At 51.4% G+C, this 23,391-nt stretch overlaps 1 protein-coding gene across 1 annotated transcript; it reads right to left on the reverse strand.

Annotated features, from left to right (window-relative positions):
* Positions 1–7,954: 7,954 nt before the first annotated feature.
* Positions 7,955–20,622, reverse strand: DAD1 (defender against cell death 1). The gene is made up of 3 exons (XM_029078436.2): positions 20,325–20,622; positions 17,543–17,715; positions 7,955–8,243 (listed from the first exon to the last, which is right to left on the reverse strand). The coding sequence occupies exons 1-2, from the start codon at positions 20,533–20,535 to the stop codon at positions 17,585–17,587; spliced, it is 342 nt and encodes a 113-aa protein (XP_028934269.1). The 5' UTR covers positions 20,536–20,622; the 3' UTR covers positions 7,955–8,243; positions 17,543–17,584.
* Between the last annotated feature and the right edge of the window lie 2,769 nt (positions 20,623–23,391).

The following is a 23,391-nucleotide window of genomic DNA, read 5'->3' on the forward strand; positions in this document are numbered from 1 at the left end:
CCTAGAACAGTGTTTTGCACATAGTAAGCGCTTAATACCAACGCTGTTATTATTATTGTCGGCTGCGTGACTTTGGGCCAGTCACTTGGCTTCTCTGGGCCTCCGTGACCTCATCCGTCAAATGGGGATGAAGACTGGGAGCCCCACGGGGGACAACCCCGATGACCTCGTATCTACTCCAGCGCTTAGAACAGTGTTTGGCACAGAGTAAGCGCTTCACGAACCCCATCGTTATTATTAGTATTAATTTAGAAAGGAAAGAGGGGATGGGAATGGATTGGCGGGGTCCGTGCAGTTGCGGCGGTGGGCCGCCGGGGGGCGGCAGAGCTCCACCGCCAAGCCCGCGCCCGCGGCGGGGCCGGGCGACCTCGGGCGGCTGCGGCCTACGCCCCGCCGCCCGATTTCTCCCTGCAAAAGCCGGGTGGGCCGGGGGGCCGGGGTCCCCGCGGGGCTCGGGGCAAGGCCGGGCCGAGCTGCGGGGCGGGAGAGGCGGCAGGGGGCACTGCCAGCCGAAGGATGGATGCCTCTTGCTGCTGCTGCCAACCTCAAACGAGGCTGCAGAGCTGCAAGGCTGCAGAGCTGCAAAACTGCAAGGCTGCAAGGCTGCAGAGCTGCGGCAGCGGAGCCGAAGACCCCCCCCCCCCCCCCCGCCACTTGTCAGCTCTGCAACGGAGCTGAAGACCGCTCCGCCACTTGTCAGCTCACTCCACTTCTCTGGGCCTCGGCGACCTCACCTGTAAAACCGGGATGAATAATAATGTTGGTATTTGTTAATAATAATAATGTGGGTATTTGTTAAGCGTTTACTTTGTGCAGAGCACTGTTCTGACTGCTGGGGGAGATGCAGGGTCATCAGGTTGTCCCACGGGAGGCTCACAGTCTTCATCCCCATTTTCCAGATGAGGGAACTGAGGTCCTGAGAAGTGAAGTGACTTGCCCACACACAGCTGGCAAGTGGCAGAGCTGGGATTCGAACCCATGACCTCTGACTCCCAAGCCCGGGCTCCTTCCACTGCGCCACGCTTCTTCTCTGAAGACTCTGAGCCGCACGGGGGACAACCCGATGACCTTGTATCGCCCCCCCCCCCCCCCGAGCTTACAACAGTGCTTGGCACATAGTAAGCACTTAACAAATACCAGTATTATTATTATTATCTGGTCTCTTGTCTCAAAACGCAGAGAGGAAAAATCTCCCCTCCAACCCTTGCTTCCTTTCTTCTAAAAATCCCCAGCCTCCTTCCCCTGCAGCCTTGTGAATAGTAGTAATAATACTAGCAATAATTATGGCATTTAAGCACTTACTATACTGCAAGCACTGAGGTGGATACAAACCAATCAGGTTGGACACAGTCCCTGCCGCACGTGGGGCTCACAGACTCAATCCCCATTCTACAGATGAGGGGACTGAGGCACGGAGAAGTGAAGCGACTTGCCCAAGGTCACCCAGCAGACACAGACGCTTCCACCGAGACCACCTTCAGCCTAGCAAACACCATCCACTGCAGAGATCCATACCCGGAAAGGGGACATCCACTTATTGATGGCAGCGCTCAGAACAGTGCTTGGCACATAGTAAGCGTTTAACAAATATATTATTATTGTCCTTGTAAAAAAGGGTTGTAGGAAATAAACAATTGTCCAACAATGACTCTGCCTATCTTCAAATCCTTATTGAAGGCACATCTCCTCCAAGAAGCCTTCCCTAAGCCCTCCTTCCCTCTTCTCCCGCTTCCTTCTGCGTCACCCTGACTTGCTCCCTTTTATTCATTTCCCCCCTCACAGCCCCACGCCACATATATATAGCTGTAATTTTATTTATTGATATTAACGTCTGTCTCCCCTATAGACTGTGAGCTCACTGTGGGCAGGGAACCTGCTGTTATATTGTTATATAGTATTCTCCCAAGCACTTATTACAGTGCTTTGCCCACAATAAGCACTCAATAAATACAACTGACTGACTGAGACTTAGCTTACAACTTCAACCACAGGATGGGGGGGACCACGGCTGCTAAATTTGTCACTCCCTTTCACTTGAGTTTGTGACCTAATGGAAAATTCACTGCCTCAGGGACCTGATAATAATAAGGACAATAATAATAACAACAACAATAATAACAATGTTTGTTAAACAGACCTTCCTCATTTTCCCGGCCTTCCCCCACAACATCTGCTCATATCCCCCTAAAGTTGTAATTATTATTTTTATTTCAGATGTTGAATGCTCAATTTATGCCAAACGCTGGGGAGTTTGAGTCAGACACTGTCCCTGGCCTCAGGGGCTGCCGTTTAAGGTGGGGGCGTGGATGGACACACTAAGAAAAAACTGGGCAAATTTGGGAACACAAACAACACTAAAATAACTGGAAAAACTACTGTCAGCTAGGTATATATTGCATTGAGAAGCAGCGTGGCCCCCTGGAAAGAGCACAGGCCTGGGAGTCGGAGGGTACGGGTTCTGCCGCTGGTCTGCCGCGTGACCTTGGGCAAGTCACTTCACTTCTTTGAGCCTCATCTTCCTCATCTGTAAACCGGGGATTCACAACCCTGTGAGCCCCATGTAGGAGGGAGACTGAGTCTGAACTATCTCCACTCCAGACAGGGCTTCCCTCGGTCAAAAACAGTGATGACTCTCCCAGAGATTGAACCGTTTTTCGTCTCTGACACCAGGTGGGAAGGGAAGGCCCCCATGGCCGTAGACCTGCCTCACAGCCCCCAGAGCTCCCAAAGAAGTTGAGACCACAGGGCCGGGAGTCGGGAAACCTGGGTTCTGAACCCGGCCCTCGCACGTTCCCCTTCCACGATCTCCAGCGACCAAAAGGCAGCAATGAGCAATCTATTTTTTATGGTCTGTACACCTCAGTCTCCTCATCTGTGAAACGAGAATAGTAACAGCTGCTTCTCCCCACGTCACGGAGATGTTGTGAGGATAAGTGGTGCGAAAATGATTTGGAATAATAAAAGTGTTACACACGTTCTAGGCATTATAAGTAATGTCCCCAAACTGACTCATCCTAGGCCCTGGAGGGGTGGGAGGACGGTCTGAGGAGGAAGAAGGAAGATGGGTACATTTGTCTCCCGACTCTGCCAGGCACTGAACTAAGAACTGGGGTAGGTTCACTCGTTCATTAAATTGTATTTACTGAGCGTTTGCTGTGTGCAAAGCACTGTATTAAGCGCTTGGAAACTACAAGCTAATCAAGTTGGACACAGTCCATGCCCCACGTGGGGCTCAGTCTTCATCTCCTGTTTGCGGGTGAGATAACTGAGGCACAGAGACGTGAACTGACTTACCCAAGGTCACACGGCAGACAAGGGGCTTAGCCGGGATTAGAACCCAAGTTCTTCTGACTCCCAGGCCTGTGCTCTACCCACTAGGCCACTCTGCTTCCTTGGGAAAGCAGTTTGGTTTTCCAGGGAGTCCAGAAACACGACTCTTAGGACCCTATCCAATCCCACCGCCTCTGACAGCGCTCAATGTAGCATTTATTAAGAGTTCCTATGTGCCATGGTGGGAGATATAAAATAATCAGACACGTTCCCTGTTCCACGAGGGGCTCACAGATATTTTATGCCCATTTTACTGATGTGGAAACAGAGGCAAAGTGACTTGACCAAAGTGGCAGATCAGAACAAGTGGCTGAGCCGGGGCTAGATAGAACCCAGGTCTCCTCACTCCCAGTCCTGAGGTATTTTAATCCCCATTTACAGATTGGGAAACTAAGGCACAGAGCAGTTAAGGGATGCAGCACCCAGCAACCAAGCCGGAACTAGAATCCGGGTCTCCTAACTTGCAGTTCCGTGCCTCTGGTTCCTGTGAAGCAAGGACAGTACCCAATTCCTTCTTCGGTGGGGTGCAGAGATGTGATCCTATCATTTATGACATCATCACCTGCTGCCATGGAAACAGCAGGGATGCTTCAGCAGCAGAGCCTGCAAAATCTGGCAGAAAGTCGGGAGACAATTATACCAAACTGCCGCTTTCCTCCTCAGACCATCCTCCCACCCCACCACGGCTTAGCTGAATCAGTTGGGGACATTACTTATCATGCCTAGAATGTGTGTAACACTTTCATTATTCCAAATCGTATTCGCCACGTATCCTCACATCTCTGTGACGTGGGGAGAAGCAGATGTGACTATTCTCGTTTCACAAGTGAGGAAACTGAGGTACAGAGAAGAACCTCGCCGAGAACGGAAAGCAGGCCGAGGACAGAGTTAGGCTGTCACAGAGAAGTACCGTGGCCTAGTGGATAGATCATCAGCCTGGGAGTCAGAACCTGGGTTATAATCTCAGCTCCGCCACTTGTGTGCTGTGTGACCTTGGGTGAGTCACTTGACTTTTCTTTGCCTCAGTTTCCTCATCTATAAAATGGCGATTGAGACTGTGAGCACCTCGTGGGACAGAGACTGTGTTCAACTCGATTTGCTTGTTATCAACCCACAGCACTTAGTACAGTGCCTGGCACATAGTAAGCACTTAAATACCAATTATTACTAATATCATGTCCAAACTGATTATCTTATATCTACCCCAACATGAAGTAGAATGCCTGGCACAAAGTAAGCACTTAACAAACACCATTAAAAAGAAGGAAAGAAAAAGATTTCTCAACTCCCAGATCCTCCCTTTTCCCACCAAGCTACCAATTAGCAGTTCCTCCAAAAGTCTGTCTCAACCCACCACCGAGATCCACACTATCCCCGTAAGATTTACTCACGGAGAAAAATGCGGAAATCAATCATCCAAGGAACTTATTGGAGCACTTACGGCGTACCAGGGCTTGGGAGACTACAAAAGAGTTAATAAACACCATCTATGCCCCCGAGGACCTTAGGGTCTAGTTGGGAAGACAAACATTTAAAAAAATTACAAGCAGGAGGAAGCAATAGAGCATAATGACAGGAACATAAGCGCAACACAAGTTTAGCTAGGTGACAAGGAACTCCTGAAGCAACAGTTGTGGGGAATATAGGGTGGGGAGATGAGAGAACTAATAAGGAAAAGCCCTCTGGAGTCGTGATTTCAGTAAGGCTTCGAAGAAGGGGGAACAGAGGTCTTCCAGATGTGAAGGGGGTGTTCCAGGCAGAAGGGAAGGTGGGATCAAGGAGTTGGAAGAGGGAGAGGCAAGAGTGAAGTACCCCGAGGTCACCGGCTTGAGGGGAATGAAGCGTGTGAGCTGGGGTGAGGTGGGAAAGAAATGAGGATAAGTAGTTGTGGAGAGAGTTGCTACCTTAAAGCCAAAGGTCGGGAGACTCTGCTGGAGGCGGAGAGGAATGGACAACCTCCGGAAGCTTCTGAGGAGTGGGGAGAGGTGACGTTTTAGGAAAATGATCCTCAAGTCAAAACCTTGAGTAACTGTGGGAAGTTAAAGCGCTTAGAACCGTGCAAGTGCTCAGTAGAGTGCTCTGCACACAGTAAGCACTCAATAAATAATATTAAATGAGTGAATAAAGTCAAAGCGGCATAGCAACTTACAGCTGACTGGGTGTAGCTGAAGGGTAGAGTCTGAGGCCAGGAAAAGGCCAGGAGATTTAAAATTGAGACTTGGGCCGGGGGGAAATGAGTTGAGGCAGCATCAGAAAGGGAGGGTGGAGAGAGCTGGAACAGTTTCCTACATCAGGGACTCCCTTCCAGGGGCTTTAAGAAGAGCATCATCAGTTCGGTCCGGGCTTAGGTTGGTGATGGGTCCTCCGGCGGCCTCTAGAACGCCGTTCAGCATGGTCCAGATTGGGTTGGTTGGTGATGAGTTCTGAAGAGGCCTCTGAAAGAAAACTCTCAGTCTGGTCTCGAATGGGTCGGTTGATGAGTCCTCTGAAAGCCTCTAGTAGACCATCACTAGAGGTCATTAAGAGGGTCCCATCGGACGGTGGCCCAAACCGGGCCGTGTGTAAGTGTGGTGGTCCTCTGGGTCTCCTTTCCCGCTGCGGAGAGAGCAGTAATAGTGGTGTGGAATTTACAGAGGGCCTACAGATGCACTGCCCTGTGCTAAATGCTTGGCAAGAGGCATTTCCTCTCCACAAGGAGCTTGCAATCTATCAGAGAAAAGGGGGTGAACTGAGGCTGGGGAGAGGGCACGTTTGTGTCAGCCGGATGCCCCTCACACCCGACAGGGACAGGGAGCGCTAATTATGTTTCTGGGAGACCTATCAGAATGCTACCCGGCCTCCCTGAGGGTAGGCAAGTTATCGCTTGTTTGGGCCATCCCCACCATTGAGTAGAGTGCGTTGCACTCAGCGGGTGCTCAATAAATAACCCATCTCCTCCTACTGCTGCTGGGCTCCGCCTAGGCCCCGAGGTTTAACCCCATGACAGAAAGCTCAGGGTTTCAGCGCAGACCCAAGCTCCTCGGCCTCGGGGAGCCCAGCTCGGAGGGTTTGCCGGGATTCGTTCGAAAAACAGACCCGGCCCGACCCTGCGGGCTCCCCCGAGAACTTTCCACCCATCGTAAAAAACATGTTTTGAAGCTGGAGATGAAAGGGGCGGCTGATGGGCACCGAGGCCGCAGGCCCGCCTGCTACAGAAGAAAACAAGAGATGGTTTCCAAGCGATAGGGGGCAGGAAACGCGTAGGTTGAAGCTGTTTGAAGGTGGGCTTCCTGCCGTCGCCAGGACCGCCAATGAACGCACTGCGGGTGTGTGGGGGCTGGGGAAAGGAGCAGCCCCATTCCACAACCAGTAAACACAATAAACCCGCCCAGAGAAGTAGCAAGCTGGGGGAGGGGTGGGAAACTACTTGCTCTCCAATGGTCGGACTCCTCTTTCACTGAGGAAAGAGCAGGAGCCCGGGAGCCAGGAGTCCCGGGTTCTAATCCCACACTGCCCGGGGCCTGTCGGATAACCACGGGCAAGTCGCTGAAGCTCAGTTTTCCAATCTGTAAAACACCAGACACCTGCCCTCCCTACCTCTTGGGCTGTGAGGGCCATGTGAGACAGGATCTGCCCCATCTGATTATACCGACTCATATCCTAAGCGCTAAGCACAGCGCTAAGCACAGAGTGCTTAATAAACACTACAGTTTTTCTTCCACAAACCAACTGAATCACTCAAGACTCTCCAAACACCACCTCCCGGAGGCCTCCTGCGATTTCTCTCCCTCCGATGAGAAGGACGGTCTCGAGGAGCGCGAACCACGGAGGGAATCAAGTGACCTTGGTTCTAGGGCATGGGCTCTACCACTGTTCAGCTGAGTGACCTTGGGCAAGTCACCTAGTAATTGTATTTGCTAAGCTCTTACTCTGTGCCAAGCACTATCCTAAGCAATGAGTTAGGTACAAAACAATCAGGTCGGGCAGAGTCCCCGTTCCACATGGGGCTCATATGCTAAGGGGGGGGGGACAGGTATTGAATCCCCAGTTTTCAGATGAGGAAACTGAGGCATAGAGGAGTTAGGTGACTTGCCCAAGAACACAGAGCAGGCAAGTGGAAGAGCCAGGATTAGAACCTAGGCCCATGCTCTTTCCCCTAGGCTATGCTTCCTCATTCTTTCCATTTTAAAATGAGGGTTAATAGTCCTCATTCCCAACTCTTAACTGGACTTCACATGGGCAGATGAGATCATTGACGGGAGACCTTTGGAGCAAATGTCTGGGGGCTGTTTGAGGAATAAAAAAGACAACCTTCTGTGGCCTACGGTTTGGTTACTCACTTGCCTGGAGGCAGGGGGCTGGATCAGATGACCTCTCGAGGGCCCTTTTCTAGCTGGTTTTGCCTGGGGTTCCACAACCAAGGCTACCCAAGAGGGCCAAGCTCTGGAGAGGAAAGGCATTCACTTTCCCAGGGTTATCACGCACAGACCATCCCTGGCACCAAACCACTGCCTTAAAGCCGGACAAACAGTTGACCGCAGGCTGCCCCTACTGAGATGGTTTGACCCCAAGGAGGGTGCCCACTTACCGAACTTTAACACTAATGCCGGGGCCCGGGGAAGGATGGTTCAAGGAAGACCAAGGGTACAGAGCCAGAAGCCCAGGGAGGACCCCGGGGGAGGGCCGCTATTTATTTGGAAAGCAGAGAGCTGACAACGACTGGAGGGGCGAGTTCTCGGGGGGCAAAAATGCCCACTGCAAAGTAGCTTCGGAGACCCCGGCCGAGGAAACCGTCCCGACTCGCCCCAGCTGGGAGTCCAAATCAAGGAGCAGGAGTCTCGAGCGAGCCCAAGGGGGAGGCGGGGTGGGGGGTCTGTCCACACTCGGGCTGCCAACCAAAAGGTCTTCGTCGGAGGACACCGCTGAGGGGAGAACTGAAAGAGAAAAGCAAGAGAGAGCAGTGAGGAAACACTTCCCTAACTTCAAAGTCCAGCTCCCTGCCCATATATGGACCGGCCTGGGAAAAAGCCGAGGAGGGGGGAGGGCCAGGCCAGGCTCCGTCCCCTTCTGTCCTTGCTCTGACTCCCAGAATCCTCTCTGTGAACCACTGAGCCCAAACTGAATGCCCAACCCATTCCACTTTTTTTTTTTTAACAGTATTTGTTAAGCACTTACTAAGTGCCAGGCACTGTACTAAGTGCTGGGGTAGGCACCAGTTAGTCAGGTTGGACACCGTCCCTGTCCTGCACGGGGCTCACAGTCTCAATCCCCATTTTACAGATTAGGTAACTGAAGTGACTTGCCCGAGGTCCCAGAGAAGACAAGTGGCAGAGCTGGGATTAGAACCCAGATCCTTCTGACCCCCCCAGCCAGGCTCTATCCATTAAGCTCACGTTGCCCTGGGCAAAACTACTCCAGGCCTGAGAGGACCCCGTAGCCAATGAGCAGGTTCCTGAAGAACCTACGCTTGCTTTCCAATCGCCAAGAAATTAAATTTTCCGACGCGACAAACCACAGCCGACAGACATCGGGAAATGTCCCCTTGGGTAGCTAACCCACTTCTGCTCTGGGGATTCGGTGGACGCCGCTTTCCAGTACGAAGTTCTATGCCAGGGCTGCCCAGAAGAAAAAACCCACTTCTTCCCCTCTCGGCCCCTCGAGGGGAGGAACTGCATCTCCTGATTCTATTGGACTCCAATAAGTGCTCAGTACAGAGCTCTGCATAACGCCAGCACTCAATAAATATCACTGTTTGACGGAAAGCTTACTATGTGCATTGTGCCATACTAGGCAATTGCGAATATACCAGAAACATAACTTGGAGAGTCTCCCAAAAGGAGCTGACTTGCTAAGATGGCAGGGTAAGGGAACAGGGAAAGGAGGCAAACTCCTAAAATCCTAATATTCAAACATGAAAACAACCCAGGCTTCTCCTCCTTCACCTGCAATCCAGGAACAGCAAAGTCCCAAAGCTTCCCCCCAGGGAAGTCTGCCAAATCACTGTGCTACAGATTCTCCATCGCTGAAAAAGTGGAAAGTCGTTCACGTGTCCCTGCCTAACTCACACAGTGGCAGGCAGTGTACCCTGATGGTTGGAAACGGGGCTGGGGAGCCGGGAGACCCGAGTTCTAGTTCCAACTCTGCCACTGGCCTGCTGCGTGATCTTGGGCAAGTCACTTAACCTCTCAGCCTCAGTTTCTGAGGTTTTTTCTTTACGGAATTTATTAAGCACTACGTGCCAAGCACCTTAACTAAGCACTGGGGTAGACACAAGATAATCAGGTTGGACACAGTCCATGTCCCAACTGGGGATTATAGTTTTACAGATGAGGTAACAGGCCCAGAGAAGTCAGGACTTGCCCAAGGTCACACAGCAGACAAGTGAAGCCAGGATTAGGATCCAGGTCCTCCGAATCCCAGGCCCGTGCAGGCCACAACGTTGTTCAGTTCTCTCACCCGCTCCCCTGCTCTCGGATTATCCTGGATTTACCTGAGGGCTTGGCCATTATCAACCAAGCCGAATTATCAACAAAATGGCGGGGAGGGACAGGACGACAGACAACGAGGAGCCTCCCTGAACCCCCAACGTGGCCGGGGGCATTCTCCCCGGCCTCCGGGCTCGCGGGCCTTCGTTCGGGTTCTCATTTCTCAGACTGACAGAGGAGAGGACTGAAGTGGATGGGAACCTGCACCGAGAATTGAGTCAACCTTAGAAACCATCGAGGGGTGGGGAGTTTCTCTAATTTCTCAGCCCTGTTTCTCTAATCGGGAGAAGAGGTCGGTTCTCAGAAACCGGCTGTAACGGATCGTCATTGGGGGTATTCACTGAGCGTTTCCTGTAGGCAGAACACTGTAATAAGTGCTTGGGAGAGTAATAATAATAATAACGTTGGTATCTGTGAAGCGGTTACTATGTGCAGAGCACTGGGGGAGATACAGGTAATCAGGTCCCATGCGGGGCTCACACTCTTAATCCCCATTTTACAGATGAGGGAACTGAGGCGCAGAGAAGTGAAGTGACTTGTTCAGAGTCACACAGCTGACAAGCGGCGGAGAGGGATTCGAATGCATGACCTCTGACTCCTAAGCCCGGGCTCTTTCCACTGACCCACGCTGCTTCTCTATACTACACGTCAAGCACTGTTCGGTATATCTTTTAGTGATTTCAGATGATCGGATATCTGAGACGTTGACATAGTTACCAGTCATTCGAATCCTCAGTCTTTGACGTGTAAATGTGACATCATTTTTGTTCCCCTGGGTTTGTAATTGTGAGAGTGGGGAAGGGACAAAATAGGCAGACTTCCAAGGAAACGTCTAAGATCTTGAGGTAAAACCCAATGAAACAAGAGCAACTGCTGTATTTGTTTAAGCACTTAATGCTCAGCACAGTGCTGGTGTAGTGACAAGATCATCAGATTGGACACGGTTCACATTCCACAGAGGGCGGGCTAAGCACTGAGGTAAACACAAGTTAATCAGGTCACACGCAATCCCCATCCCACTTAGGCCTCAAAGTCTAAGTAGGAGAGAGAACCTTTGTTAATAAGGTGTATATCTCCTTGATTTTATTTATCTTGATGATGTGGTCTTGTCTTTGTTTTGCTCTGTTCTGCTTTGCTGTCTCCCCCGATTAATAATAATAATAATAATAATAATGTTGGTATTTGTTAAGCGCTTACTATGTACAGTGCACCGTTCTAAGCACTGGGGGAGATACAGGGTAATCAGGTTGTCCCACATGAGGGTCACAGTCTTCATCCCCATTTTCCAGATGAGGTCACTGAGGCCCAGTGAAGTGACTTGCCCACAGTCACACAACTGCCAAGTGGCAAAGCTGGAATTCGAACCCATGACCTCTGACTCCAGAGCCCGGGCTCTTTCCACTGAGCCACGCTGCTTCCCCTGTGATTAGACGGTGAGCCCGGCAATGGGCAGGGATGGTCTCTATCTGTTGCCCGATTGTCCATTCCAAGCGCTTAGTCCAGTGCTCTGCACATAGTAAGCGCTCAGTAAATACTGTTGAATGAATGAACCGATACTGAAATCCCATTTTACAGATGAGGAAACAGAGGCACAAGGCACTTAAGTGACCTCCGTCTCCTCCGACTCCCAGGCCTGGGCGCTTCCCATTAAGCCATACTGCTTCTCTAGGTGTTCACCCCTCACTCGGCCTCCAGCCCAGGGCGGCCTCCATGGCTCAGTGGCAAGAGCCCGGGCTTGGGAGTCGGAGGTCGTGGGTTCGAATCCCAGCTCTGCCACTTAATAATAATACTGTTGTGCTGTGTGACTGTAGGCAAGTCACTTCACTTCTCTGTGCTTCAGTTACCTCATCTGTCAAATGGGGATGAAGACTGGGCGCTCCACATGGGACAACCTGATTACCCTGTATCTCCCCCAGGGCTTAGAACAATGCTCTGCACATAGTAAGCGCTTAAATACCACCACCATTATTATTACTTGGACTTGGGGCTGTACCCCTTAAGTACTTTGATTTTCATTCCACCCCACAGCATTTAAAAACATATCTGCAATTTTTTTTTAATGTCTGTCTCCCCCTCTAGTCTGTAAACAGGGATTGTGTCTACCTACCCTTCAGTATTCTACTCCCAAGTGCTTAGTACAGTGCTCTGCACATGGTAAGTTTTTTTTTTATAGTATCTGTTAAGCGCTTACTGAGTGCAACACTATTTTTATTATTCCTTCTCATCATCCCGACTCTAGGGCGGCCCAGTGGCCGATACCCGAAGCCACCCTGCCTTACCCTCTCCTTCCTCCCTGATCATCTGCTGCCCCCGGGTGGCTTGTGTCTCACTCAGTTTTAATACCAGTAACGCTTTCCTAAATATCTGGCGCCCCACATCTCAAGAGCCTCATAAATCCGGCATTTTTTAAAAATCCCCGCCACTTCTCTGTGCCTCGGTCTCCTCAGCTGAAAACCAGGAATTCAAATCCTGTTCTCCCTCCTACTTAGACTGTGAACCCCATGGAGGGCAGGAACTGTGTGACTTGAACATCTATCTACTCCGGTGCTTAATTCAGTGCTTGTAACATGGGATGCACTTAAATACCGAAGCAGCGTGGCTTAGTGGCAAGAGCGAGGATTTGGGAGTCAGAGGTCGTGGGTTCTAATCCCGGCACCGCCACGTGTCAGCCGTGTGACTTCGGGTGAGGCACTTCACTTCTCTGTGCCTCAGTTACCTCATCTGTGAAATGGGGATTAAGACTGCGAGCCCCACGTGGGACAACCTGATTACCACATATCTATCCCAGAGCTTAGAACAGTGCTTGGCACCTAGTAAGCACTTAATAAATACCATCATTATTACTATTAAATACCATAATTTTTGTGTGTAAAATCACTTCCCAGTCGTGGAGAAATTTCTCAAAAAGTCTGGGCCTTGCTTTAATTCTCCAGTGCGGTCATAAGTCTATAATTTATTGATTTATATGTCTGTCTCCCACCCCCAGACTGTAAGCTCGCTGTGGGCAGGGAATGTGTCCGTTGCATTATATCCTCCCAAGCGCTCAGTATAGTGTTAGAGAAGCAGGGTGGCGCAGTGAAAAGGGCAAGGGCTGGAGAGACAGAGGACATGGGTTCAAATCCTGGCTCCGCCGCTTGTCAGCTGGATGATTCGGGGCAAGTCACTTAAGTTCTCTGTGCCTCGGTTCCCTCACCTGTAAAATGGGCATTAAGACCGTGAGGCCCACGTGGGACAACCTGACCACCTTGTATCCTCTCCACCGCTTAGAACAGTGCTTTGCACATAGGAAGCCCTAGACGAATGCCATCATCATTATCATCATTACAGTGTTCTGCACACGGTAAGCGCTCTATAAACAGGACCAGAAACATGACAGTGAGTTTCACTCATTCAATAGTATTTATTGAGCGCTTACTCTGTGCGGAGCACCGGACTAAGCGCTTGGAATGGACAATTGGGCAACAGATAGAGACCATCCCTGCCCAATGACGGGCTGACGGTCTAAACGGGGGAGACGGAGGGCAGAGCTAAACAAAAGCAAGACCGCATCATCAAGATAAATACAATCGAGATATACGCCTTATTAACCAAATTAATAGGGTAATAAATAATAGATACAAATGAGTACGGTGCTGAGGGGAGGGGGGAAGAGCAGAGGGTGGGGGGCTCAGAATGGGAAGGCCTCCTGGAGGTGAGCTCTCAGTAGGGCTTTGAGGAGGGGAAGAGAGTTTGGCAGAGGTGAGGAGTGAATGAGAAAAACGATCCACTGATTTGAGCAAACGGAAGGGCCACGTACACTAAGAGTAAATACTGATTTAACTTCAAACCGGTTAACAGAGGCGATGGGAGGCGCAAAACTGAACAACCCAGAGAACTGCCTTGGTGTGAAGCGGGGACGGACGGGTTCGGCACAGTGACGCTGAAACCAAGCTGCCCTAGATGGCAGCAGAGCCAAAGGAACGACGATGGTTGTGCGTCCTTCCTTGACAACTCAAATTTCCTCTTGCCTCCTCACTCATCCCAACCCGGGGTGTCGGCCCCCCCGCCCCCCCCGCTTCAGCCCAGGTAATAATAATGTTGGTATTTGTTAAGCGCTTACTATGTGCAGAGCACTATTCTAAGCACTGGGGTAGATACAGGGTAATCAGGTTGTCTTCATCCCCATATGACAGATGAGGTAACTGAGGCCCAGAGAAGTGAACTGACTCGCCCACGGTCACACAGCTGCCAAGTGGCAGAGCCGGGATTCAAACCCATGACCTCCGACTCCCAAGCCCGGGCTCCCTCCACTGAGCCACGCTGCTTCTCCCACCAGGGCATTGGTGTGGGGAAAAGCAGCCCACCGGCCCCTGCCGGGAAGCCACCGGTGTAATTAAATGGCATCTTGCCAAGCAGTCGAATTTCCTGAGCGCTTACTGAGCGCTCGGGAGAGTCCAATGCAACGATAAAGATCCACCTGGACGCTCTGGGCTATACACAGTTTGGCAGTGACGGAGTCTGCAGTAGTGAGGGCAGATATTTGCTGAGTGCTTATCGTGTGCAGGGCACTGTATTAAGCAGTAGGGAAGAGTACGATACAACAGAGCTGGGAGACCTGACAACGGCGAATTTACCGTCTACAGCGGGAGACCTATTAAAATAATTAAGGGATAGGAGAAATAGTAGAGCATAAAGTTGTAGTGTTTATTGAGCACTTTGTGTATGCAGAGCACAGTGTTAAGGGAAGCAATGTGGCTTCATGGAAAGAGCACGGGCCTGGGAGTCAGAAGAGTCACGGGCCAGGGAGTCACTTACTGCTACAGGCTCTCGTTATATCCCGGCTAGACTACTGTGTCAGCCTTCTCTCTGACCTCCCTTCCTCCACTCTCGCCCCGCTCCGGTCTACTCTTCACTCCTCTGCCCGGCTCATCTTCCCGCAGAAACGATCTGGGCATGTCACTCCCCTTCTTAAACAACTCCAGTGGTTGCCTGTCGACCTCCGCTCCAAACAAAAACTCCTCACTCTAGGCTTCGAGGCTCTATGTCACCTTGCCCCTTCCTACCTCTCCTCCCTTCTCTCTTTCTACCGCCCACCCCGCACGCTCCGCTCCTCCGCCGCCCACCTCCTCGCCGTCCCTCGGTCTCGCCTGTCCCGCCGTCGACCCCCGGGGCCGCGTCCTCCCGCGGTCCCGGAACGCCCTCCCTCCTCACCTCCGCCAAACTGATTCTCTTCCCCTCTTCAAAACCCTACTTAAAACTCACCTCCTCCGAGAGGCCTTCCCAGACTGAGCTCCTCTTCTCCCTCTACTCCCTCTACCACCCCCCCGTCACCTCTCCGCTGCTAAACGCTCTTTTCCCCCTTTCCCTCTGCTCCTCCCCCTCTCCCTTCCCATCCCCTCAGCATTGTACTCGTCCGCTCGACTGTATATATTTTCGTTACCCTATTTATTTTGTTAATGAAATGTACATCGCCTCGATTCTATTTAGTTGCCATTGTTTTTACGAGATGTTCTTCCCCTTGATGCTGTTTAGTGCCATTGTTCTCGTCTGTCCGTCTCCCCCAATTAGACCGTAAGCCCATCAAACGGCAGGGACCGTCTCTATCTGTTGCCGACTTGTTCATCCCAAGCGCTTAGTACAGTGCTCTGCACATAGTAAGCGCTCAATAAATACTATTGAATGAAAAGATGGGGGCCCTGACCCCAGCTCCACGTGTCCGCCGTGACCTTGGGTGAGTCACTTCACTTCTCTCTGCCTCAGTAATCTCATCTGTAAAATGGGGATTAAGACTGTGATCCCCATTTGGGACAGGGACTGTGTGTCCAACCTGCCTAGCTTATCTACCCCAGCCCTTTGAACAGTGTTTGGCACAGAATAAGCATTCACCGAATGCCATAACCATTGGCATTGCAACAGAGTTAGCAGAACTGATTCCTGCCCTCGAGGAGCCTGTGGCAAACGCACGCATGATGGACATGAATAAATGGAACAGAGCGCAAAGAGCACGGGTTTAGGAGTCCGAGGTCATGGGTTCTAATCCCGGCTCCACCACCTATCGGCTGTGTGACTTTGGGCAAGTCACTTCACTTCTCGGTGCCTCGGTTAACCTCATCTGGAAAATGGGATTAAGACTGTGAGCCTCACGTGGGACAACCGGATTATCCTGTATCTATCCCAGTGCTTAGAACAGTGCTTGGCACAGAGTGAGCGTTTAAACAAATGCCGGCATTATTATTATTATTGAATGAAAGGAGACTGGATGCAGTGAGACTCCGGCCGCTCCGTGTTGGTCAGGGCCACCCCACACCGGCCCCCGGATAGAGGTGGCCTCCCGGGGAGACGCCTTCCAACTCCGATCCCCGCAGCCAACAGGAACCCCCACGATCTGGGCCACGATCCGCTGCGCTTTCCCCGGCTTAGACCGGGAGCCCCGGGGAGCGACAGGAACTGAGACCGAGGAACCCCCACGATCTGGGCCACGATCCGCTGCGCTTTCCCCGGCTTAGACCGGGAGCTCCGGGGAGCGACAGGAACTGCGACCGAACGGATTATCTTGCCGGCGCTCAGCACGGATTCACCAGGAAATTCAAACTTGGGGGCTGCCGGCCATCCTCCGGAATTCGCTGCACGGATTCTTCAGTGAGGAAACCCGCCGTGAGGGTTGGGGTGTGGGGCGGGGAGGAGCCCGGCTATTTCCTTCCCACAGAGGCACCTCTCCATCTGGCTTCTAGAGGTTCTCCATCACAGGACCCCTTGCTCCAGCCGAACACACAAGACACGCAAGTTTGCCATGAGTGGCACGCACACCAGGACTCTCCACCTCCCTGACTGTTGAGTTTGACCCCCAGGACAAAGGCCAAGAGGAACCTCCCAGATGCCTACAACAGTGCTGTGCACTCAAATAGACGCTACCGCTCGATTGACGGATGGATACTGAGAAGCACCGAGGCCTAGCGGATATGGTACAAGCCTAGTGGATATGGAGTCTGCTGGGTGACCTACAAGTCGCTTCACCTCCCTGGGCCTCAGTCACCTCATCTGTAAAATGATTAAGACCGTGAGCCCCGCGTGGGACGGGGACTGTGTCCGACCGATTAACTTGTATCTAACCCCGCACTTCGTACAGTGTCTGGCACGTGGTAAGCACTTAACAGATAGCGTTTAAAAAGAAAAAATATTCCACCCGGGCGATCACAGTCAGCTCCGCCTCCCCAGTAGGAGCACAGGGATGACCGATCTTTCCGGCTGCATCTTTCCTGTGAAAGCTCTCCGGCAGCTCCCTGCTCCTTCCACCCCTCGGGCTCGCACACTTTGCTCCCCACACGCTCAGCTCCCTTTGCTCCCCCTACTTTGCTCTCATCTCTGACCCCCTACTCAGCCCCTTCCCACCTTGAACTTTCCCCCCTTCAAATCTGCCAGACCACAGCTGCCGTAGAGGACGGAGCACGGGCCTGGGAGCCAGGAGGTCTTGGGTTCTAATCCCAGCTCCGCCACTTGTCTGCTGGCTAACCTTGAGCAAGTCACTTCACTTCTCCGTGCCTCGGTGACCTCATCTGTAAAATGGGGATGGAAACTGTGAGCCCCACATGGGACGGGGACTGTGTCCAGCTCCATTTGCTTGTATCCACCCCCGCGCCTAGTACAGTGCTTGGCACATAGTAAGCGCTTAACAAATACCATCATTATTATTATCAAAGGCCTCCTGAAACCCCACCTCCTCCAAACTGGCCTCCGCCCTCCCAACCCCGGACCCTCAGATGCCGCCTTACCTGCCCTTGCTTCTCCTGCCTCCCCCCAACGAGGGGAGAGGCTCAGCCCACGAAGTTCATGACCACGAGATGCAGGATGGTGCTGGCGAAAAGGAAGTCGGCAAAGGCCCGCTCCGGGGAGATTCCCTGGAAGTCCCCTTTGTTCTGCGGGTTGATCTGTATCCTCAGGCAAACTGGAAGGAGACAAAATAAATCCAAGACTGGCACCCACAAAGGTCTCGGGTGGGGAGAAGGATCTGGAGGGAGGCGGCCCAAGAACAAGATAAACCTCCCCAACCCCAGAAAATGGCAAGAGCCCAGGCCTGGGAGTCAAAAGGGCCTGAGTTCTAATCACGGCTCCGCCACTTGTCTGCTGTGTGACCCTGGGGAAGTCACTTTTCGTCTCTGTGCCTTAGTCACCTTATCTGTAAAATGGGAATTGAGACTCTAAGCACCATGTGGGACAGGAACTGTGTTCAATCTGATTTTCTTGTATCTATCCCAGCACTTAGTACGGTGGCTTGCGCATAGGGTCATAAGGTTGGCGGGGGAATTGCAGTGCTGGGAGAAGGCATACTAAAGGAGATACATAATAAATAAAATTTTATAAATAAAATAAAATAAAGGTGTTTCAGGGAAGCTGTAACCCCTGCCTTTGGGAGATCAGGTGTTAGATCAAGGCAAGACCAAGGTCTAGTTGAAGACTACATTCATACCAACCTAGTGGGTGTTCTTGGAAACTTACAAGGCTGAAAACATATAGCTAATGTCGGTCTCCCCCTCTAAATTGTAAATTCATTGTGGGCAGGGAACGAGCTTATGGTCCGGGGGAATATGTCTGCTTATTGTTCCGCTGTATTCTCCCAAGTGCTTAGTACAGTGCTCTGCACACAATAAGCACTCAATAAGGTTGAATCTGCATCGCCCTCATTCGCTCCCTTTGCAGTTCCCCCCTCTTCCCACCCCACTTAATAATAATGTTGGTATCTGTTAAGCGCTTACTGTGTGCAGAGCACTGTTCTGAGCACTGGGGTAGATAAAGGGTAATCAGGTTGTCCCACGTGAGGCTCACAGTCTTCATCTCCATTTTACAGATGAGGTAACTGAGGCACAGAGAAGTGAAGTGACTTGCCCACAGTGACACAGCTGACAAGTGGCAGAGCTACTTATGTATATGTATATGTATATATACAGCACTTATGTATATATCTGTCAATTTATTTATTGATGTCTGTTTGTACTGATATCTGTCTCCGCCGCCCCCAGACTGTGAGTTCGTTGTGGACGGGGACTGTTTCTCTTATTGCTGGTTTCTACTTTCCCAGGCGCTTAGTACAGTGTTCTGCACACAGTAAGGTGCAATAAATATGACCGAATGAATGAGGAGAGGAGGTGGGGGGTCGCTTGGGGGATGGAGTGGGCGGTGTTTAGAGAAGCGGCTTGGCTCAGCGGAAAGAGCCCGGGCTTGGAAGTCAGAGCTCATGGGTTCGAATCCCAGCTCTGCCACTTGGCAGCTGGGTGACTGTGGGCAAGTCACTTCACTTCTCTGTGCCTCAGTGACCTCATCTGGAAAATGGGGACGAAGACTGTGAGCCTCACGTGGGACAACCCGATTACTCTGTAACTCCCCCAGCGCTTAGAAGAGTGCTCTGCACATAGGAAGCGCTTAATACCAACATTATTATTATTATTTGGGTGGGGAGGGGGTTATGGTGAGGGGCGGGGCCGGAGGGTTGGGGGGGATTAGGGGGAGGGGCGTGAGGGGGTGGGCAGGGCCTGGGAGTTTAAGAATGGGGTGGGGTTTAGGGTGAAGGGGAGGAGTTTATTCATTCAATTGTATTTACTGAGCGCTTACTATGTGCACAGCACCGCACTAAGCGCTTGGAATGGACAATTGGGCAGCAGATCGAGACCATCCCTACCCAACGACGGGCTCACAGTCTAAATGGGGGAGACTGACAGCAAAGCAAAACAGAACAAAAGAAATACAAGACAACATCGGGGTGAAGGGGCCGGGCCGGGGGAGGGTTAATAATAATAATAATGTTGGTATTTGTTAAGTGCTTACTATGTGCAAGAGCACTGTTCTAAGCGCTGGGGGAGATACAGGGTCATCGGGTTGTCCCACGTGGGGCTCAGAATTTTAATCCCCATTTTACAGATGAGGTAACTGAGGCCCAGAGAAGCGAAGTGACTTGCCCACAGTCACACAGCTGACGAGGTTTAGGGTGAGGGGGCGGGGTTTAGGGTGAAGGGGCGGGGTTGATTCATTCAATAGTATTTATTAAGCACTTACTATGTGCAGAGCACCGTACTAAGCGTCTGGAGTGATTATGGCATTTGTTAACCGCTTCCTATGTGCAAAGCTCTGTACTAAGCCCTGGGGAGGATTCAAGGGGATCAGGTTGTCCCACGTGGGGCTCCCCGTCTTCATCCCCATTTTCCAGCTGGGGTCACTGAGGCCCAGAGAAGGGAAGTGACTGGCCCAAAGTCACCCAGCTGCCAAGTGGCAGAGCCAGGATTCGAACCCCTGACCTAAGCCTCCCAAGCCCGCTGAGCCACACTGCTCCTCTAGCAATAACAATAATAATGTTGGTATTTGTTAAGCGCTTACTATGTGCAGGGGTTGTCCCACGTGAGGCTCCCAGTCTTCATCCCCATTTTACAGATGAGGTCACTGAGGCCCAGAGAAGTGACTTGCCCACAGTCAGTGATAATATATTATTATTCTAGTAAGCGTCCAATACATATGATTGAGTGACTGATGGGGTCGGGGGAGGCCTGGGGGGTGGGGAGGACTCACCCGCCAGGATGAAGCTGCCGACGCAGGAGATGAAGCCGGAGAGGAAGGAGTTGAAGGGGAAGGTCCCCACCAGCAGACAGTAGCCGAACTGCAGCGCCCCGGTCAGCAGGATGTACAGCAGGTAGGCGTCCAGCAGCTTCAGCCGCTGCGGCGTGGAGCTCAGGTACTCCTCCAGGAACCGCGACATCACCGACACTACCGACGCCGACATGGCCCCGCTGTCGCGACTCCGCTCCCCGGCACCCAAGCGAGCCAAAAAGGACTGGCCCGCGCAGGCGCAATGGAACCCGCCGAGGCGCGGCGCGCAGGCGCGACGGACGACGGCCGGGCTGGGGCCGCCCCCGCGCAGGCGCGACGGACGACGGCCGGGCTGGGGCCGCCCCCGCGCAGGCGCAACGGACGACCGCCGGGCTGGAACCGCCCCCGCGCAGGCGCAACGGACGACCGCCGGGCTGGAACCGCCCCCGCGCAAGCGCAGGAAGAGCCCGGGTGAGCGGCGGGCCGACGGGAGACGTGTCCCTCCACTGTCCAATCACGCGCGGCCCCGGGGGTGACGTCAGATGTTGCCACGGCGACAAGATCATTTAAAGAGAAGGGCGCGGGGGGGGGGGGGGGGTGTCTGACTTCTGGGAATAAACCCTTGGGAAAGTGAGTTGGAGACATCCTCGAGCAGTTTCCGAGGCCAAGATATAGTGCAGATTTCCCCTATAATGTTTTTGTTTTTTATAATAATAATGTTGGTATGTGTTAAGCGTTTACTATGTTGCCAAAGTCTGTTCCAAGCGCTGGGGGAGATACAAGGTCATTCATTCAATAGTATTTATTGAGCGCTTACTATGTGCAGAGCACTGTACTAGAGAAGCAGCGTGGCTCAGTGGGAAGAGCCCAGGCTTTGGAGTCAGAGATCATGGGTTTGAATCCCGGCTCTGCCACCTGTCAGCTCTGTGACTTTGGGCAAGTCACTTCACTGGGCCTCAGTTACCTCATCTGGAAAATGGGGATTAAGACTGTGAGCCCCACGTGGGACAACCTGATTCCCTTGTGTCTCCCCCAGCGCTTAGAACAGTGCTCTGCACGTAGTAAGCGCTTAACAAATACCAACATTATTATTATTAAGCGCTTGGAATGGACAGTTAGTTGGGCAACAGATAGCGACAAGGTCATCAGGTTGTCCCAGGTGGGGCTCACGGTCTTAACCCCCATTTTATAGATAAGCACTTACTCTGTACCAAACACTGTTCTGAGCACTGAGGTAGATACAGGGTAATAATAATGATGTTGGTATTTGTTAAGCGCTTCCTCTGTGCCAGGCACTGTTCTGAGCACTGAGGTAGATACAGGGTAATAATAATAATGTTGGTATTGGTTAAGTACTTACTATGAGCCGAGCACTCTTCTAAGCACTGGGGGAGATACAAGGTAATCAGGTTGTCCCTTGTAGGGCTCACAATCTCCATCCCCATTTTGCAGATGAGGTCACTGAGGCCCAGAGAAGTGAAGTGACTTGGCCAAGGTCACACGGCTGACAAGCAGCGGAGCCGGGATTAGAACCCATGACCTCTGACTCCCGAGCCTTTGCTCTTTCCATTAAGCCATGCTGGTTAATCAGATTGGACACAGTCCACGTCCCACATAGGGTTCACAGTCTTAATCCCCATTTTACAGGTGACATCATTGAGGTCCAGAGAAGTTAAGTAACTGACCCAAAGAAACACAGCAAAAAGCGGCAGAAGCAGAATGAGAATCCAGGTCCTTCTGACTCCCAGGCTCGTGGTCTATCCACCAGGCCACACTGCTTCTCAATTATTGGTAATAATAATAAGGGGGATATTTAAGCACTTACTGTGTGTTAAGTTCTTGAGCAGATACAAGATAACCAGATCAGACACAATCCCTGACCCACATGAGGCTCAAAATCTAAAGGGGAGAGAAAATGGAAATTTAATTTACATTTTAAGCAATTAGTACAGAGCTCTGCACACAGTAAATGTTCAATAAATATGATTGATTTTGCTGATGAAGAAACTGAGGCACAGTCCAGTCCAAGGCCTCACAACAGGCAGAGCTGGGACGTAAACTTGGGCTTTCTGACTTCCAATCCTGTGCTCTTTCCGCTAGTCCACACTGGCATGAGGAGCAGGGGCTTGAGAAGTTTAGGATGGCAGGAACAAGGTGATTCCTGAAAAATAATTTTCCGTCAATTCCCTTTCTTAGCATAGTGTTGTGCCCTCCTGCTCAACACTTGGCAGTAATTGAATGCTTATGGGGATTTTCTGACACCTCTCCCCTTCCCAGGGTCCCAGAAAGTGAAAAGGCAGCTTGCCTGGGGGGAAATCTGCCAAAGTTCACTTCTGGGCTCTTTACCCAAGATACAGGACTAGTTTGGAATCAGAAGCCCATAGCCAGCACTCCTTCTCATCCCGCTCCTTAATCATCATCATCAGGGCTATTTATTGAGCTCTTACAGTGTGCAGAGCACCGTACTGAGCGCTCGGGAGAGTACAATATAATAGACACATTCCATACTATGTGAAATTCAACACACAATACAATGTATATGTTCCCTGCCCAAAATGAACTTTGTCCTGCTCATTCTCTGACTGACCCCAATAACTCTCAGCCTGCTTGACTCCATCTCTGGCCCTACACCCTCACCTGTCCCAGGAAGCATTTTATGATTTGGAGGAGGATTTTTTGCAGCTTTTTTAAGTGCAGCACCTTTTTAAGAGAACATGTTTTTCATAAGAATGAAAATACACACATAGATTTCACACACACACACACAGGATCCAGGACAAAGAAACATTAAAATGCATAAGATTACTTTCTGATTTTGGGCCCCGATTTTTTCCTGACCCCAAAAGGTTTAAGGACTGGTCTGCTCTTCCTCCCTCTCGTTTTTCTTACATTTTGGCTATTTCATTGACCATTACCATCAACTCCTTGGGGGAAAATGGGGAGACAAGATGAAGCCACCATCCAGCGCTTAGAACAATGCTTGGCACAGAGCAAGCGCTTAACAATTACCATCATTATGATTTATGAGTTTCAAGCACCATTTCCTGCA

The sequence above is a fragment of the Ornithorhynchus anatinus genome, chromosome 13 (genome assembly GCF_004115215.2).
Source record: "Ornithorhynchus anatinus isolate Pmale09 chromosome 13, mOrnAna1.pri.v4, whole genome shotgun sequence".
NCBI lineage: Eukaryota > Metazoa > Chordata > Mammalia > Monotremata > Ornithorhynchidae > Ornithorhynchus > Ornithorhynchus anatinus.

Excerpts from the sequence above, each read along its gene's own strand:
- DAD1 (XM_029078436.2), bottom strand. The coding sequence starts at position 20,535 with ATGTCGGCGTCGGTAGTGTCGGTGATGTCGCGGTTCCTGGAGGAGTAC. Across the intron at positions 17,716-20,324 it reads CGGCAGCTTCATCCTGGCGG|TTTGCCTGAGGATACAGATC; the intron begins GTGAGTCCTCCC and ends GTCTCCTTCCAG.